Source organism: Suncus etruscus, chromosome 1, assembly GCF_024139225.1.
Source record: "Suncus etruscus isolate mSunEtr1 chromosome 1, mSunEtr1.pri.cur, whole genome shotgun sequence".
In the NCBI taxonomy this organism is placed as follows: domain Eukaryota; kingdom Metazoa; phylum Chordata; class Mammalia; order Eulipotyphla; family Soricidae; genus Suncus; species Suncus etruscus.
In genome coordinates, this window is record NC_064848.1 from 894388 (window position 1) to 911222 (window position 16835).

At 45.3% G+C, this 16835-nt stretch overlaps 1 protein-coding gene across 1 annotated transcript in view; it reads left to right on the plus strand.

The window, feature by feature from the left end:
* The first annotated feature begins 2210 nt into the window (after positions 1-2210).
* The window catches only part of TMOD2 (tropomodulin 2), a 35799-nt gene continuing 21174 nt past the window's right edge, over positions 2211-16835 (plus strand). Inside the window, exons 1-5 of the mRNA XM_049778214.1 lie at positions 2211-2388; positions 3222-3378; positions 6001-6126; positions 10587-10673; positions 13868-13998. Coding sequence (XP_049634171.1) covers positions 2263-2388; positions 3222-3378; positions 6001-6126; positions 10587-10673; positions 13868-13998 — 627 coding nt within the window. The 5' untranslated portion in view covers positions 2211-2262. The remainder of the gene's footprint in view (positions 2389-3221; positions 3379-6000; positions 6127-10586; positions 10674-13867; positions 13999-16835) is intronic.

Here is a 16835-nt window from a genome sequence, read left to right on the forward strand (position 1 = left end):
TTTGGATGCTTTAATTGGAGCATATCAATGAAGAAAGGTTACCAGGTGTCTCCTGATGGGAGAGAAAGAGACTGGCTTTGTATGTGAAAAAGAAACCTAAATGGAAAACTTTAAACTTGAGCTTGCTGACTTAATAAGGAAGCAAACTTCTCATAATCAGTGGTCTTCTCCGTCACTGTGCTTCACACTTACCATTTGAGAGAGAGAGAGAGAGAGAGAGAGAGAGAGAGAGAGAGTTAGAGAGAGTTGCAGGGGTCTAGGCACTTGTATATTATTGACCCTGAGAGAGAGAGAGAGAGAGAGAGAGAGAGAGAGAGAGAGAGAGAGAGAGTTAGAGAGAGTTGCAGGGGTCTAGGCACTTGTATATTATTGACCCTGGGTTCAGTTCCCAGCACCTCATCTGGTCCTGGAGCCACACCAGGAGTGATACCTGAGCATAAGAGGGGTCTCTTTTTCAGTGTCTTCCCCAAACCTAATGATCTTTTTTGTGTGTGATTTTAGGGTGATGCCTTCCATGTGGTGCACAGGAGATCTGGGGTCCCCTCCTGGTGGTTTTGGGCCAACCAGACCAGCAGTTCAATGCAAGGTCCCAAAGAGAGCACTCTCCGGCTCTGTAGATCTATGGATCCCATGGGCCTTTGGGGGCACATGATGCCTGTGAGCCTTTGGAAACGTTTGGGAGGCCATGTGATGCTGGGGACTGAACCTGGGTGTGCCCTAACTCCTGTACTGTCTCCAGGCCCTTCCAGTGTTTCTAACACCTACCGTAGACAGTAGGTCTACTTGTCAAGTGTTGCTCTTGCCATTTTTTGTTCACTGACTTGTGAACTTCTTTGGGAATATAACATATTTTGGTTTATCTTTTGTTTTTCTGTTTTCTATAATTGAGTTGGGCAAATCCTAACTGCCATGAGTAAAAGATGCTGTGGATGTTAATCCCTTCCTAAAGAGACATAATCTGTGAAGCTCATTGCTATTTTCTGAATGCACTGTGATATTTCTGGGGATCATCTGTAATATCCTCTGCAAGGAAAAGTGATAAGAAATTCTATTTGGTGTGGAAGTTTAGGAGTGAGGTGGTATTTAACAGAGAATTGAAAGATTAAAGGATTCGAGATTAAAAAATGTAGAGGGAGACCAGCTAAAACAGCAACAAAGAAATGAGAATGGGAGATGAAGGAAGAAGCACAGTGGAGGGAGCAATTCTGCAGCCAAGATTTCAGCATCTGATTTAGTTTAGCTTCAAGGGAGTTCCTGGACAACACTTTCTCACAGAACTGGGCCAAATGCTTCTTCCTGAATGAACCCCATTTTGTATTCTTCGCATCACTCTCTCTGAAGACACAAGTCTGCTTACAGTGCCTTACAATCAGTGCATTGTCCATTGCTGGTCAGTGTGGGAAGCTGGGGAAGGCTGAGTGAGTGGTAGGAAGACACTCACCCACTATACCAGCACTCAGGGACCTGGCACACCCAGCTCTGGGCTCTTGGTGAGGAGACTAGCACCTTGGCCCCAGGGTCTTCCATGAAACAGGACTTTCCTATCAGTCCAGGCTTCTTTCTGGTTGTTGCCAAGATCCCCATTATTTGGGGCTAGAGAAATTGTACAAGGTTTTGTCACTTGCCTTGCACATGGCAAAACCGGGTTTGATCTCTGGCAGTGGCCCTCTGAGTCCAGCCAGAACTGATCCCTGAACACCACTGGGTGTGGCCCGACCCCCATCTCACCCCCCAAAAATGATTCAAGTAAGTGAATTCATGTGTATGAAAGCACTCTGTAAACAATTGGATTGCTCTGCAAACGAGAATTAATATTACCTATTCACTGAGTTACTCATTTAGTAGACTTTATTGGTAGCTAGCATAACCTTGCTTACTGAAATAATCTGTTTGTCAAAAGAAGATTATAAAAGTGTTTCATTTGATTTGGGACTCATACCTGGTGGTACTCGAGGGCTAATTCTGGTTTTGAACTTGGGGTTATTTCTGGTCATCTGTAAATTGGGGAAGTAGTGTTTGGGGCGGGAGTAGGGGTATATAATGTAATGTCAGAAATCAAACCTGGGTCCCCAGCAAGTAAAGTATGTGCTCAGCCATTTATCTCTCCTGTTTTGTTTTTAAAATGTCATTGATTTACCTTTGATATACAGAACATGGCATGTAGGGAGGACAGCTTCATACCATGCTTTTTGGGTTTTGTTTTTCAGTAGTTCTGTTCTGAAGTTTCCCCTTCAGTGTTCTCAGAAAGGTCTATAAGAAACCATGGCACTTCCTTTCCAAAAAGAGCTGGAGAAATACAAGAACATTGATGAAGATGAATTGCTTGGCAAACTCTCAGAAGAGGAGCTGAAGCAGTTGGAAAATGTTCTTGATGACCTGGATCCCGAGGTGAGTGGCCTGGCTTGGGAGAATATCGTGGCTTCCCAAAACCAAAGAGGGTCAACACCCCATGGCTCGCTCCAGTTCTGTTCTTTCAGTAGAGGTTCAGCTCACTGGCTTTTCGTGTTCATGGAGAACCTGAGTAGCCACATCTATGATTGGATCATTTATTTCTCAAGTAGGTTTAATATACATGGAGAATGTTTTCCATTAGTTGATGGAAGACAGTTCAATTTAGAGCGAAAAGAGAAAATATTGGCCATGTGGAAAGCAAGTGTCTTTCTCACTACACTGTCTCTCTTGCCTTGCACACCTGGCCAACACTATTTTGAACCCTGGTATCCCATATGGCCTTCCAAGTACTTCCAGGAGTACAGAGCCTGGAGTAAGCCCTTAGCACCATGTGTGTGGCTCCCAAACCATACCCTAAATCTCTTCTAGTAGAAGGATTAGAAATTAAAGTATCAGTGTACCCACTCCTGATGCACAACTCTTTATGCCTGCTCGAAGGGTCTGGGGCACAAATCTTTAATACCTAAGTGTCGTGCTTGGAAGAGGTCTGGTGAGTGGGACTGTCTCTTCTATTACCATCTTTTTTGTTTGTTTTTTGTTTTGGGACCACACCCAGCAGCGCTCTGGTTAGTCCTGGCTCTGCTTAGAAATCACAAACACCCTACCCACTGCTCTCTCTCTCTCTCTTTCTCTCTCTCTCTCTCACTCACTCACTCACTCACTCACTCACTCACTCACTCACTCACTCTCTCGCTCTCCACTCTTATTTTCTTGTTTATTCTCTTACTCTCTCATCCTCGCTGTCTCTCATTCTCTGGCTCTCTCATCAGAGTGCTCTGCTGCCTGCTGGGTTCCGGCAGAAAGACCAGACCAAGAAAAGCGCCACAGGGCCATTTGACCGTGAGCATCTGCTCATGTACCTGGAGAAGGAGGCGCTAGAGCAGAAGGACAGGGAGGACTTTGTGCCCTTCACAGGAGAGAAGAAAGGTAAGGACTGGGGTGGGGTGACTTGACACAGGTTCTGCCACGGAAGCTGAACCTGTAGTGGCAGTCAGGGCCTAGAGAAAAATGAGAGTGGTGGAGCGTGTTTCCCAAGGCTGCTTGTCACTCGGAGCAAGCCTGACACCAGCCATTGCATTGGAGGCCAGGTGAGCCTAGGCTGGGCTCTTTCTACTATGCTGATGGTGGAGAGACTGCAAGAATGAATACAGACTTTTTTTTTTTTTTTTTTGGTTTTTGGGTCACACCTAGCAGCACTCAGGGGTTATTCCTGGCTCTATGATCAGAAATCGCTCCTGGCAGGCTCAGGGGACCATATGGAATGCCAGGATTGGAACCACTGTCCTTCTGCATGCAAGGCGAACGCCTTACCTCCATGCTATCTCTTCGGCCCCAAGACAGACACTTTGTATTATACCTCTCAGAGCCCAGAACTACTCCCACATAATTAATGTGTATTATCTAAGCCATGGCAGAATGGGCTAATCAAATAACCACTTGGCATTTGATAATAACTTATTTCCTTTTTGTTTTGAGGCCACACCCAGTGATGTGATGCTCAGGGCTGGCTTCTGGCTCTGCTCAGCATATCAGATGCTTAGGGTCTGAAGTCAGGTTTGGTCACATGGAAAGCAAGTTCCTTCCCCACTGCACTCTGTCTCCAGCCCTGCAATCCTTTATTTTTTTTTTAATTTATTTATTTTGGTTTTTTATTTACTTTGGTATTTATTTTTTGGCAGTGCTCAGGGCTTACTTCTGACTTTGCACTCAGAAATCGCTCCTAGCAGGGTCAGGAGACCATATGGGATCCTGGGAATCAAACCTGGGATCCAGCCCCACCTGCAATTGTTTTTTATTGTTGCTTTGGGTTTTTTTATTTGTTTGGGAGCCACACCCAGAGATGCTCAAGGTTTACTACTCCTGGCTCAGTGCTCAGGGATTATTCCTGGTGGTGCTGAGGAACCATCTGCAGTGTCCCACAGTCCTGCCAGGAATGAGTACCTGAGCATTGGTTATGATCCAAAACAAATATAAAAAGAAGGAAGAAAGAATAAGTTGGAGACTAGAGATCGTTCCTGGAGTAAGGCAAACTGCCTTGCACTCAGCTAACCTAGGTTTGATCCCCAGTACCACATATGATCTCAGAAACACTCATAACTCATAAACTCATAAACCCTGAGCACAGAGCCATGAGTTAGTCTTAAGCAGTGCTGGTGCAGGACCCCCTCCCTAAAGAAATCTAGAGATAGAAAGTAAAGTTGGATAAGACCAATTGGAATGATACTCAGGCATTGCAGTAGCATATACAGCTATTTCTGTGACAACATGGTTGCTTAACACTAATATTGCAGCAGTGATAGGAGAAACTGGTGCTTACTTCTCAGAATAAAAGTTCGAGGGGTAGCCGGTCATTTCTTGATCCTCTCTAATGTAGAGAAGGGTCCTGGGGGAGGCAGGAATACAGGAGCTGTCAAGATGGAGGGCACCTGTGTTACATGCACAGCTTGGGAAAAGCTGGAGAAACCGCAGAGGTGAGCAGAACGAGTGGGAAGCAGTGGGCTCTGTAGATGGAGAATTCCCAGGGTGCAGGGCCCTGGAATAGGCTCTCTGCAGGCTGCCCGTGTTCTGGGTGGGAATGTGTCTGTGACCCTCTTGTGACACCAGAAGCGGTTGGGAGATGGAGAGGCAGCAGTAGAGACTGGCTGGAGGCTTGTCACCCCAGACCCCTCCTGCCTGGTCTGAGAGTAGTGTGGGGGTATGAGGAAGGAGGAGAAAATTACCCGTCTTTCTCTCAGGCATCTTCTCAGCTCTCTGTGCAGCAGAATGCAAAGTTCCTCCCACATTCCTTCCTCTGGCAGGAGGTTATTGACATTAGCTTCATCCCAGCAATTAAGAATCGCAGTTGGAGGTCAGAAAGAGAGGACAGTTAAGGCACTTTCTTTGCGTTTGATTTGGATTGATTCTGAAGTCAGATTTGATCATGTGGAAAGCAAGTGCCTTCCTCACTGCATTATGTCTCCAGCTCTGAAATCTTTTTTATTATTACTTTTGGTTCTTTTTGTTTGTTTGTTTGTTTGTTTGTTTGTTTGGGTGCCATACCCAGAGATGCTCAGTGTTTGCTAGTCCTGGTTCAGTGCTCAGGAAATAACTCAGATCAACCTGGGTTGATTCTCAGCACCATATATGGTCCCCTGAGCACTTCCAGTTTTAATTAATTTTATTTTTTGGTGAGTCAAGAAAGTTATTATTGACACTTATTTACAACTATGTGTGAGGAGTAATAAAAAGGGAAATACATAGTTGAGAGATAATACAGGCTTCTCCAGAGTAGATATAGGCAAACAAAGAAACATAGAGACAAGCAAGCAAGATACATATTCAGGGGAGAGCATATACTTGGAGAGCAAGACTAATTGATTTCTTTAGTGGCTGGAACCATAGTTCACTGCCAACCTGGGTTCAATCCCTGGCATTCCATGGTCCCCTGAGCATCCCATGTGGTCCCCTGAGCATCCCATGTGGTCCCCTGCACTCAGAAGTGCCTTCACTGGCCAGGCCCGTTAGCCACAGAATGCAGCATCACCTCATGTTTTCTTCTCTGATTCCAAGGGAGAGTCTTTATCCCCAAGGAAAAGCCCATAGAGAGAAAGCCGGTCGAAGAAAAAGTGACCCTCGACCCAGAACTGGAAGAAGCTTTGGCTAGTGCCTCTGACACAGAGCTCTATGATCTTGCAGGTGAGTCTCAGCTCCGGGAAGTGTCCCCATGCAGTCCCCCATGGCCTGGACAGGCATACGATAGTATCTCCTTTCTTATATTGTGATTCACAGGACTTAGCCATCTTACAGCTGTGAGATGTGAGGCAGATTACTCATCGCTTGGAATAAACCTTACATTGTTCTATCTCAGCTATAAAATGCAAAATCTCATCGTGGCACTAATTCCCATCTTTTTTTTTTTTTTTTGGTTTTTGGGTCATACCTGGCAGTGCTCAGGGGTTAATCCTGGCTCTACACTCAGAAATCACCCCCGGCAGGCTCGGGAGACCATATGGGATGCCAGGATTTGAACCACTGTTCTTTGCATGCAAGGCAAATGCCTTACCTCCATGCTATCTTTCCGGCCCCACTAATTCCCATCTTGACCCGTCCATAGAGATGTGGGAGAAGGTGTGGGATATGTGACCTTGGGATGCAGGTGGAGGGTCCTAGTCCTTTGGTGCCACAGTGCTGCACACATACCGCAATCATAGAGGGACTGTTGGAAATGCATATAGAAATGTGTAATCTGTGGAGCTAAGTGATAGTACAGTGCATAAGGCACTTACCATGCATGTGGCTGACCCAGGTTTGATCCCCAGCATCCCAAGCATCACAAGGAGTAATTCCTGAGTGTAAAGCCTGGAGTAGCACCTGAACATTTTCATATGTGTCCCCAATGCAAATTAAATGCATAATCAAAAAATAGTTTTAACTAAATTTTTACAAGGATAGTGATAATTTTGGGCATTTTCTTTAGCGACACTTTTACTCTTTCACTCCTCCCCTCCATGATGCGTAGTGATGCCACATCACTGATGCCAGTGCTTTGATACATGCAAACTATCAGATCACAGCTCTGACCCCCCCCTCAGTGTTGAGGCATCATAAGGGAACCAGAGCAATAGTACAGCAGGTAAGCCATTTGTTTCGCATGCAACTGACCTGGATTCAATTCCTGGCATCCCATTTGGTCCCCCAAGCCCACCAGGAGTGATGACTGAGTTCAAAGCCACCCTGAGTCTGGGTGGCCAAAAATAAATAAATAAAGGCACCATAGAGGAGCATTTACTAATTGGTACCCATGGGATATGGCCTGTGGGATCCCAGGATATTTCGAGGGCCAGGGGCCAGTGATGAAAATGGTATCAGTGAAGGGAGGTAGAGATGATCAATTGATAGATACAGGAAAGAACTGGGTTAGAAGGAACTATGGTCATAAAATATTGCTCTTTGGGTTGATGTCCACTTGCAGTGGTGCTCAGGGCTTATTCATAGTTCCCAACTATCTCTGGCCCTGAGCTCTGCTCTGGAGTGGTCGCTCCTGCTGGCCCTGCAGTTGCTATGGTGGGATCCTGTTATGGTAACTGCTTCTCAAGAGTTGCCTCATGGCCTCTCCTGGAATTTCCCAAAGAGAGAACACAGAGCTAGCCTTAAATTCCCAGGAAATGCCAGAGAAAGGAGAAAAACATACATGATTCAAAAGACATGAGATTTTTGAACTTCAGAATCAGTAAAGCAAGGAGGCAGTTCCATTATAAAACTGGCTTGTGCATCATTTCCTCAGCTCTCACCTGCTGCCCCCCCCCTGCCAAGTCAGAAGCCCCCCCCCCTCCCCCGAAATCAGTAGTTCTGAGGCCTGCCTCTTGACCAAAGATCCAGAGTAGCCCAGTATGCTGGTGGCTTGGCTAAGGGAGGATTCAGTATCCTCTGTGCTCTTCTATGTCTGATCAAGGGCAGTGAGATTGTTTACCAGGAAGCAGCACTCACCACAAGATTGGCCCTGTGCCCTGACTTCTCTCAGTGTGGTCATTCTTCAGGTTGGCCTCTCTGCTCTACCGGGCTGCAGAGCTGACCTTGTCGATGCACATGGGAACATTCAGATTCAGATTGACAACAGCAGTGATGGATTCACTGGCCTGATTTACAGGAAACAGATTAAATAAAAATTAAAACTTGGCAGGATTATGATGGTGAGCCAGAGAGGTTTGCAGCCTGTGTTTACCAGGAATTAATCTCCGCAGCACCATGAACACATGGACAGATGCTTGTTTCCTTGACAAGAGTCTATGGATCGGAGAGAATGCTGCATTCAGAGCAGGTGTGCATGTAATAGGCCTGGGCTTCAACCCTAGTAGATGTCTCCTGAGCGTTCTCCAGCACCGTCCCAGGAGTAGCCCCGCATGCCACTAACTATGCCCCCGAGGTAGAACAAAACAGATTTGGTCAAGTGCTAACAGAGACTGATTTAACCTGTGTAAATGAAAGTTTATTAGTTTTATTTTTCGGTGGGGGAGTTGTTTTTAAGCCACACAGGTTACTCCCAGCTCTGCTCTGGGATCACATCTTACAGGGCTAAAGACCTAATGGGGTGTCAGGGATCCAACTGGGGGCAGCTACATATAAAGCAAATACCTTATCCGCTTTCTGTCTCCAATAGAAAAATCATTATCTGGGGCCGGAGTGATAGCAAAGTGGCAAGGCGTTTGCCTTGTATGCAGCCAACCTGGGACAAACACATATTCGATTCCCAGAATCCCATATGGTCCCCTGAGCCTGCCAGGAGCAACTTTTGAGTGCAGAACCAGGAGTAACCCCTGAGCGCTGCTGAATGTGGCCCCACCAAAAAATCATTATTCCTATTTTCCTTATGGAAAGACTGACTCGAAGGGACTCAGTAACTTCCACTGCCACACAGGCCATCCTCCATGAGTTCCGATCCACCCGAGAGCTGACTCACGGTGTCCCATGGGCGAACTGCCGTCTGTGCTGTGCTAGCTGGCCTGCCGCCTGCAAACACGTAGCTCACAGTGCAGGTCATGTGCACAGAGGACTCCTCTGCCACCTGCTAACAGTATCTATTCCGGGATCCTTATCCAAGTGACCAGACTCACCTGAAATTTCATCACTAAAGCGGAAAGCCAGGTGAGGCTGTCATTTGTGCCCGCCTGGTGTTCCTTCTCCAGGTGCGCATGCATCCTCTGCTGCCCCCTGGTGCCAGTTATAGGTTCTGCAGGAAACTCAAAATCTGCTCTCCGTGGCAGTCTTGGTTTCTGTGCCCACCCCCCAACACACACACACACACACACACACACACACACACACACACACACACACACACACACACACACACACACACGGAGAAGATGAGTAGAGGCTTATGTTGAAAGAGGCCTCCGATCTTCCTGCCTTACGTCTTTGAGAAAATACCCGCTGTGGTCCAAAACATCTTTATATCCAAAACACTCAGCCCTATTCTCTGGTTTTATAGATGAAAACAACAAAGAGTTCATTTTTCTGGGGTCAGAGTGATAGTGCGCACAGTCAGTGGGGGTTCGAGTTCCAGCATTTCATATGGTTCCCTGAGTCTCAACAAGAGTATGTCCTGAGCACTGCTGGGTGTGGCCACAAAGAGTTAAGTCGTCTTTTTGTTGGTTGCTTTTAGACAATAGCTGGTGATGATCAGGTGTCACTCTTGGCTCTGCACTCTGGAATCATTTCTGGTGGGTTCGAGGGACCATCTGGGTTGCTGGGGATCAAACCCAGGTTGGTCGTGTGCAAGGCAAGTGCCCTACCCTTGTGCTTTTTCACTCTAGTCTAGCCCCCAGTTAAGCCTGCTTGTAGACTTCCCTCCTATGGAAAGGATTTACACATTTTTTGGATTTATACATTTTTAAATTGATTTTGGGTGGGTCACACTTGGCCTTCCTCTGATCCTGAATTCAGGGATCATTCCTGGCAGTGTTTGGGAAATGATATGGGATGCTGGGGTTTGAACCTGGGTTGGTCACTTGCCATGCAAATACCCTCCTCACTGTGCTATCATTCTGTCCTAGTTAAGTCTTCTCAAGCAGAAAGTCTAAGCAGGTTTTTCAATCATTTGGAATAAAATTATTAGACTGGACCTCCAAATCCTAAATGCTTTTGTGTATGTAAATGAAAGAGTGGGGAAGGGGGTCTGGTTTCAGTGAGGTGAAGAATTATTCTTTTGTTGGGGGGGGTGATGCTCAGGGGTTATTCCTAACTCTGTGCTCAGAAATCCTACTGGCTTGGGGGACCATATGGGACGCCAAATTGAACCAAGGTCCGTCCTGGGTCAGCCACATGCAAGGCAAACACCCTACCACTGCTCTATCGCTCCAGCCCCTGAGGAATTATTCTTTGATAGAAAAAAAAAAAGTGGGCCCGGAGAGAGAGCACAGTGGCGTTTGCCCTGCAAGCAGCCGATCCAGGACCAAAGGTGGTTGGTTCGAATCCCGGTGTTCCATATGGTCCCCCGTGCCTGCCAGGAGCTATTTCTGAGCAGACAGCCAGGAGTAACCCCTGAGCACCGCCGGGTGTGGCCCAAAAACCAAAAAAAAGAAAAAGAAAAAAAAAGTGTAGCTTGTCAAGTCACTTTCCCATCCATATGTTGATTCACTGATTATCTTTGTTTCTAGCTGTTCTTGGAGTCCACAATTTGCTCAACAATCCAAAGTTTGATGAAGAAACTCCTGGCACCAATGGAGGCAAAGGGCCCATTAGAAGTAAGTTGATGTGGAGTCCGTGGCTCTGAAACTTTAGGGCCATGGGGTAAAGGATCTGGGCCTATGTCCTGGGCCTCCTGTCCACCTGGAGTTGTTGGTCTGACAGGTTTGGAGGTTAGATTTTGTTATTTCCTGAGAATAGAATAGCCACTTCTGTGTGAACTCTCTGGCAGTGATGTAGGACCAATTAATATATTTAGCATAGAAAACATTCTTTCAGGGCTGGAGAGATAGCTTGGAGGTAAGGCGTTTGCCTTTCATGCAGAAGGACTGTGGTTCAAATTCCAGCATCCCATATGGTCCCCTGAGCCTGCCAGAACCGATTTCTGAGCGTAGAGCCAGGAGTGACCCCTGAGCGCTGCCAGGTGTGACCCAAAACAAAAAAAAAACAAAAAACACAAAGACACTCTGTCAGGGGGTAGAGAGATTGTACAGGCATAAGGAACTTACCTTGCATACAGTAGTCAACCCTGTTTCATTCCTTGGCATCGCATATAGTCCTTGACCTGAGCAGCACCAGGTGTGGCCCCAAACCAAACAAAGACAGAGTAACATTCTGTTGATAAGTCTGTTGAATCAAAAGTTGAAGTTGCGGGCCAGAGTGATAGCATAGCGGTAGGGCGTTTGCCTTGCATGTGCATGGTCCAGGACAGATCTGGTTTCAATCCCCGGCATTCCATATGGTCCCCTGAGCCTGCCAGGAGCAATTTCTGAGCACAAAGCCAGGAGTAAGCCCTGTGCACTGCCGGGTGTGCCCCCCGTTCCAGTTGTTGTCATCAGAAAAATAGTACAACTGATAGGATGCTTGTCCTGACCCAGATTTGATCCTTAGCCCATATGGTTCCCTGAGCCTACCAGAAGTGATTCCTGAGCACAGATCCAGGAATAACCCTGAGTGTAGGTGTATGTGGCCAATAACCCTCCCCCCAAAAGATGAAGTTGTTCATAAAAACAGTCATGTAGTCAGCACAATGCAAACTGTGCTGCAGTTGATACTTCCAGCAGTGTTTGAATTAACTATAGAAGTTTGGGGGGGCCAGAGGGATAGCATGGAGGTAAGGCATTTGTCTTGCATGCAGGAGGTCGGTGGTTCAAATCATGGCATCCCATATGGTCCCTCAATCCTGCTGGGGCGATTTCTGAGCTTGGAGCCAGGAGTAAACCCTGAGCGTTGCCGGGTGCGACCCAAAAATCAAAAAACAAAGCAAAATTTTAAAAATAGGAATTTTAATCTTGTCTGAGTGTCTGTCTTGGCAGGTACTTGCTATTAGACTTCACATTCCCCATTTCTGCCTCAGAAATGAAAAGTGCTAGGATGCACATGGCACAGAAAGCTCTACCTGTAGGGAGGGGCCCGAGCGATAGCACAGCAGTAGGGTGGGACAGACTCGGGTTTGATTCCAGGCATCCCATATGGTCCCCCGAGCCTGCCAGGGGCGATTTCTGAGTGCAGAGCCAGGAGTAAGCCCTGAGTGATGCCGGGTATGTCCCAAAAACAAAAGCAAAACAAAAAATAAACTCTATCTGCTGTTGTCTTGATCAGCATTTCTCTAACAAGTTTATCAGACTCTCACTCCCCTATTATTGGCTGCTAAATTCCTTCTCTCAAAAGATTACAGCTTTTCTTCAAATGAAATTATATATTCTCTAATGTGGACTTGGGAGATTTTATTTTTTCCATGATTCTGGAGATCAAGTCCAGGACTTTACACATGCAAGACAAGAGTTTATCCATCAAGCAAAAAACCTGAAGAGGTTTTGGGTTTTAGGGACATGCCCAGCAGTGCTCAGGGATTGAGCTGAGGCCAGCGACATGCAAAGCAGGTACCTTATCTCTGTACTATTTCTCCAGCCCTCCTTTTTTCTCTTTCTTGTTTCCTAATGTATGCAAATGAAAATGTTGATACATTTAAATATCCAGCATTAACGTTCTGTCTTTTTTCTGTGGGGGGGTGTCACACCCCTCAGTGCTCAGAGGTTACTCCTGATTCTACGCCAGTGCTTCTCAAATAGTGGGTCTCGCCCCCCAGAGGGGGCTCGAGGCTCCATAAAAGGGAGCGCTTTTGACCTCGGCAAACACTGTCATAACAAGCTAAGCCCTGTGTCTATGTCTCTGTATGTCTCTGGAGCTGAGAGTCGCTGTGTCCTGCTTCAAATCCCACTTGGAAAAGCTATGAGTCAAAACGTGCTCATTGTAGCCATTCATCCAGATATCACCTCTGATTAAAAAATCAACTCTATTTTTTATATATTTTTACTTTGTAGGTTAAAGATGTTTTTAATAAAGATACTATTTACAGTCATATGGGGGGCGCGAAAAATGTTTTCTTCTTGGGGGGTCATAACAGAAAATAATTGAGAAGCACTGCTCTAGGCTCAGAAATCGCTCCTGACAGGCTCAAGGGACCATATGGGATGCTGGGATTTGAATCATCCGTCCTTCTGCACGAAGGCAAATGCCCTTCCTCCATGCTATCTCTCCGGCCTTATATTCTGTCTTTTTAAAAAATGGTATTTTAATGGTCATACCCTCCAGTGATCAAGGGTTGTTTCTGGCTTTGTGCTCTGGGACCATGTAGTGCTGGGCCTCAAACCTGGACCTTCTGCATGTAGAGCGTGCACTTAACCCCTGGTGCTCTCTCTCCAGTCTACATTCTAGCATGTCTGGTACTAAAAGTCTGGCACATAATCTTCTGGGCTTTTATGCATTTTACACATGTGTCTCTAACATTTTTCCCAAGACTTCATTGGTTTTTGTTGTTGTTTTTGGGGGAGGTAAGGGTGAGGTAGGGCCAAGCCTAGCTGTTCTCAGAGGTTAATCCTGGTGGTACTTGGGAGACCATATGGAATGCCAAGGATCGAGCTCGGGTTGGCTATCCAAGGCAGTACTCTACACACTGTACTATTGCTCTGCTTCCCCCCCACCCCCACTTCAGTCTTTTCATGCCCCTCCCCTCTTCCTTTCCCTTTTCTTCTGATGCTGTGGCCATTAGGGGTCACACACGCTGGTGGTTGGTTGTGAGGGCCGAAGAGATAGCACTGGGTCAAGGTATTTATTATTGTGCTCACCCAACCCCCAATACAAGTTCCCTGTATCCCTTATGGTTCAGCTGCATCCCGGTCATAATTTAAATCTGGGTGTTTTTCTTTTTTATTTATTTTTGTTTTTCTTTTCTGTTCAATTCATGTTGTAGATGTGGTCAAAGGGGAAAAAGTGAAGCCAGTGTTTGAAGAACCGCCCAACCCCACCAATGTGGAAGCCAGTCTGCAGCAGATGAAAGCCAACGACCCCAACCTGCAGGAAGTGAACCTCAACAACATTAAGGTACGTCATGATTATTGCCAGCCACTAGATTTCTCGTGCAGTTGAAGAACTTGGTGGAAATGACTGAAGTTTGCTTTCATCTCTCTGTGCAACTGGTGAGGATTATGGGTTAAGAAGTCCTTGAGATGATTTTTTTTATTTTTATTTTGATCAAAGTGGATTACAAATCTTTCACAGTAATATTTTAGGTACATAGTGACATTGAATCAGGGGCATTCCCACGACCAATGTTGTCCTCCCTCTACCTCTCTTCCCAACATGCATCCCATATCCCCTCCTATACCCTTGGGGTGCTAGTATAAGTGGTCCCCTCTGTGTCTAGCTTGTTGTAGATTGGTATTGATTCTGTTGTCGTTGGCTTTGGATCTGGTGTTTAAGTCTGATCATTTTTTATTTCTACTTAATGTTCATATGACTATTTGGTCTTGATACCTTCCATTATTTCCCCCTCAATTTGTGAGGTGGAACAAGATAGTTCAAGCTATGTGTTTCTGTTTGAAGGAAAGAAAAAAAAATAAAATGGGGCAAAAATCAAACAAGCAAAAAATGGGAGGAGTCCTAAAGGCTATAAATATCAATTTAATTGAAGAAAGGGAAAAGGAAAAAAAACAATACAAAAAAATAAAAAACTCGAAAAGCACCACAACAATAAAGACAACAACCCCACAATAACCACGGTCCAGAAATAAAAACAAAACAAAGCACACACACTTCCAGAAAAAAAAAAAACAGGGGAAAAAACAAAAACAACAACAATAACAAAATCAAAAACATTAATTTGTGCTTTTTTTTTTTTTTTTTTTTTTGCATAGGCACAGTAAATATTGGGGAGATTAGAAAGGGAATTCCCTTGGCCTAAGAGATACAGGATTTCTCCGCCCTTGAAGTATACTGTCATGGACATAACTACAGGATCTGTACATGTTCTTTTTCTCTCCCCTAGGTCCTTTTGTGGTGTCTGGAAACTTTCCACTCTGTTGTGGATGATAAAATCAGGCCTCTGTAGCTAGAGATCATGGTATTTGCACACGTCAAAGAATGGAGTTTTTCTTTACGGTTCTAGAAGTTCTGTTCCATCACTGTTGTTTTAATCAGTCTTCTGTAGTTGGTGGTCTTGTTTTTTGCCCCAATCCTAGGACAAAGCATAGGATAGAGTCTTTCATTATGTTTCCAGAAGATCTAACAGTTACAGTTGTCTCAGTAAGACTTCTGGAATTAGAGATCTTGGTTGTTATACAGATTATAAGCCAAGACCTAGACTAGGGTCTTTTTTATTAGTCCCAGGAAAAGTTCTGCCCAGTCATGGTTGTCATAGACAGTCTTCTGTAGATAGTGAACTTGGCTTTTTTACAAATCAAAGGATGACATGTCTTCTGATTTCATCTTATTGTTAGGTGGTGAGGTAAGACAACCTGCTCTTAGATCAAGTTGTTGCCATTTCCTCATTGTCAGGATGTCATATCAAAACTGGCTCATGTTGGTGTCAGAGCAGTATTAAAAATGTCCCAGAGATTGGTTCCTGGAGCTGTTGTAGAGAACTGTGCTGGTTCTATGTCTGGGACCTAGGGTTAGGGGTTGGACAGTCACCGTCTAATCACCTGGGGTCTAAGTTGGATCCACATGACATATGTTCAAGGTGGGAGGTGCCCCTGTATTGTAAATGTATGAGTTCTTAACCCTAGTAGATAAGAGCTTGTTTCTATATGTAAAATTTCTCCTTTTTTAGTGTGCCTTTGCAAGAGGAAGTGGTGCTATATTATATTGCTGGTTCATTTGGGTTTGAGAGTGTCAGGCACCATCATCTCTGTGCCCTGGTTTTGGCCTGAGCTATTATCCCAGGCAAGACTTTTTCTTGTAGGTTTTTGTATCAAGAAGAACCAAGGGGCCGGAGAGATAGCATGGAGGTAAGGCGTTTGCCTTTCATGCAGGAGGTCATCTGTTCGAATCCCGGCACCCCATATGGTCCCCTGTGCCTGCCAGGAGCAATTTCTGAGCCTGGAACCAGAAATAACCCCTGAGCACTGCCGGGTGTGACCCAAAAACCACAAAAAAAAAAAAAAAAAGAAGAACCAAAAGGTTGGAGTTAAGGAAGAAAAGAAAACAGAAACAAGACAAATATATATATATATATATATGTACTAATATATATACTCACATATATACAGTTAAGGAAGAAAAGAAAACAGAAACAAGACAAATATATATATATATATGTGTGTGTACTAATATATATACTCACATATATACATAAAGGAAAAAATAAAAATAAGTTTTAAGGGGCCGGGTGGTGGTGCTAGAGGTAAGGTGCCTGCCTTGCCTGCGCTAGCCTTGGATGGACTGCGGTTCGATCCCCCAGTGTCCCATATGGTCCCCCAAGCCAGGAGCGACTTCTGAGCGCATAGCCAGGAGTAACCCCTGAGCATCACCGGGTGTGGCCCAAAAACCAAAAATAAATAAGTTCTAAAAAAATTAAGGGAACAAAGTTTTGCAGGAGACTACCTTACATTTGGGGATAAACAGGTTAAGAGGTAGTATTATATAGGTCTTAAACTTATAAAGGAAATAGAGGCTTCCCCATTGAGACAATATTTTTTGAAAAACATTTATTTAGGTTTTTGGCCCACACCTGGCGGTGCTCAGGGTTTACTCCCAGCTCTGCACTCAGAAATCGCTCCTGGCAGCTCGGGGGACCATGTGGGATACTGAGAATCAAACCCAGGTCTGCCCCGGGTTAGCCACTTGCAAGGCAAATGCCCTACAGCTGTGCTATCACTCCAGCCCCTCTTAAGATGATTTTGAGGCAGGATATATTGTTCAAAGAAGTGGGTTTAAAAAGA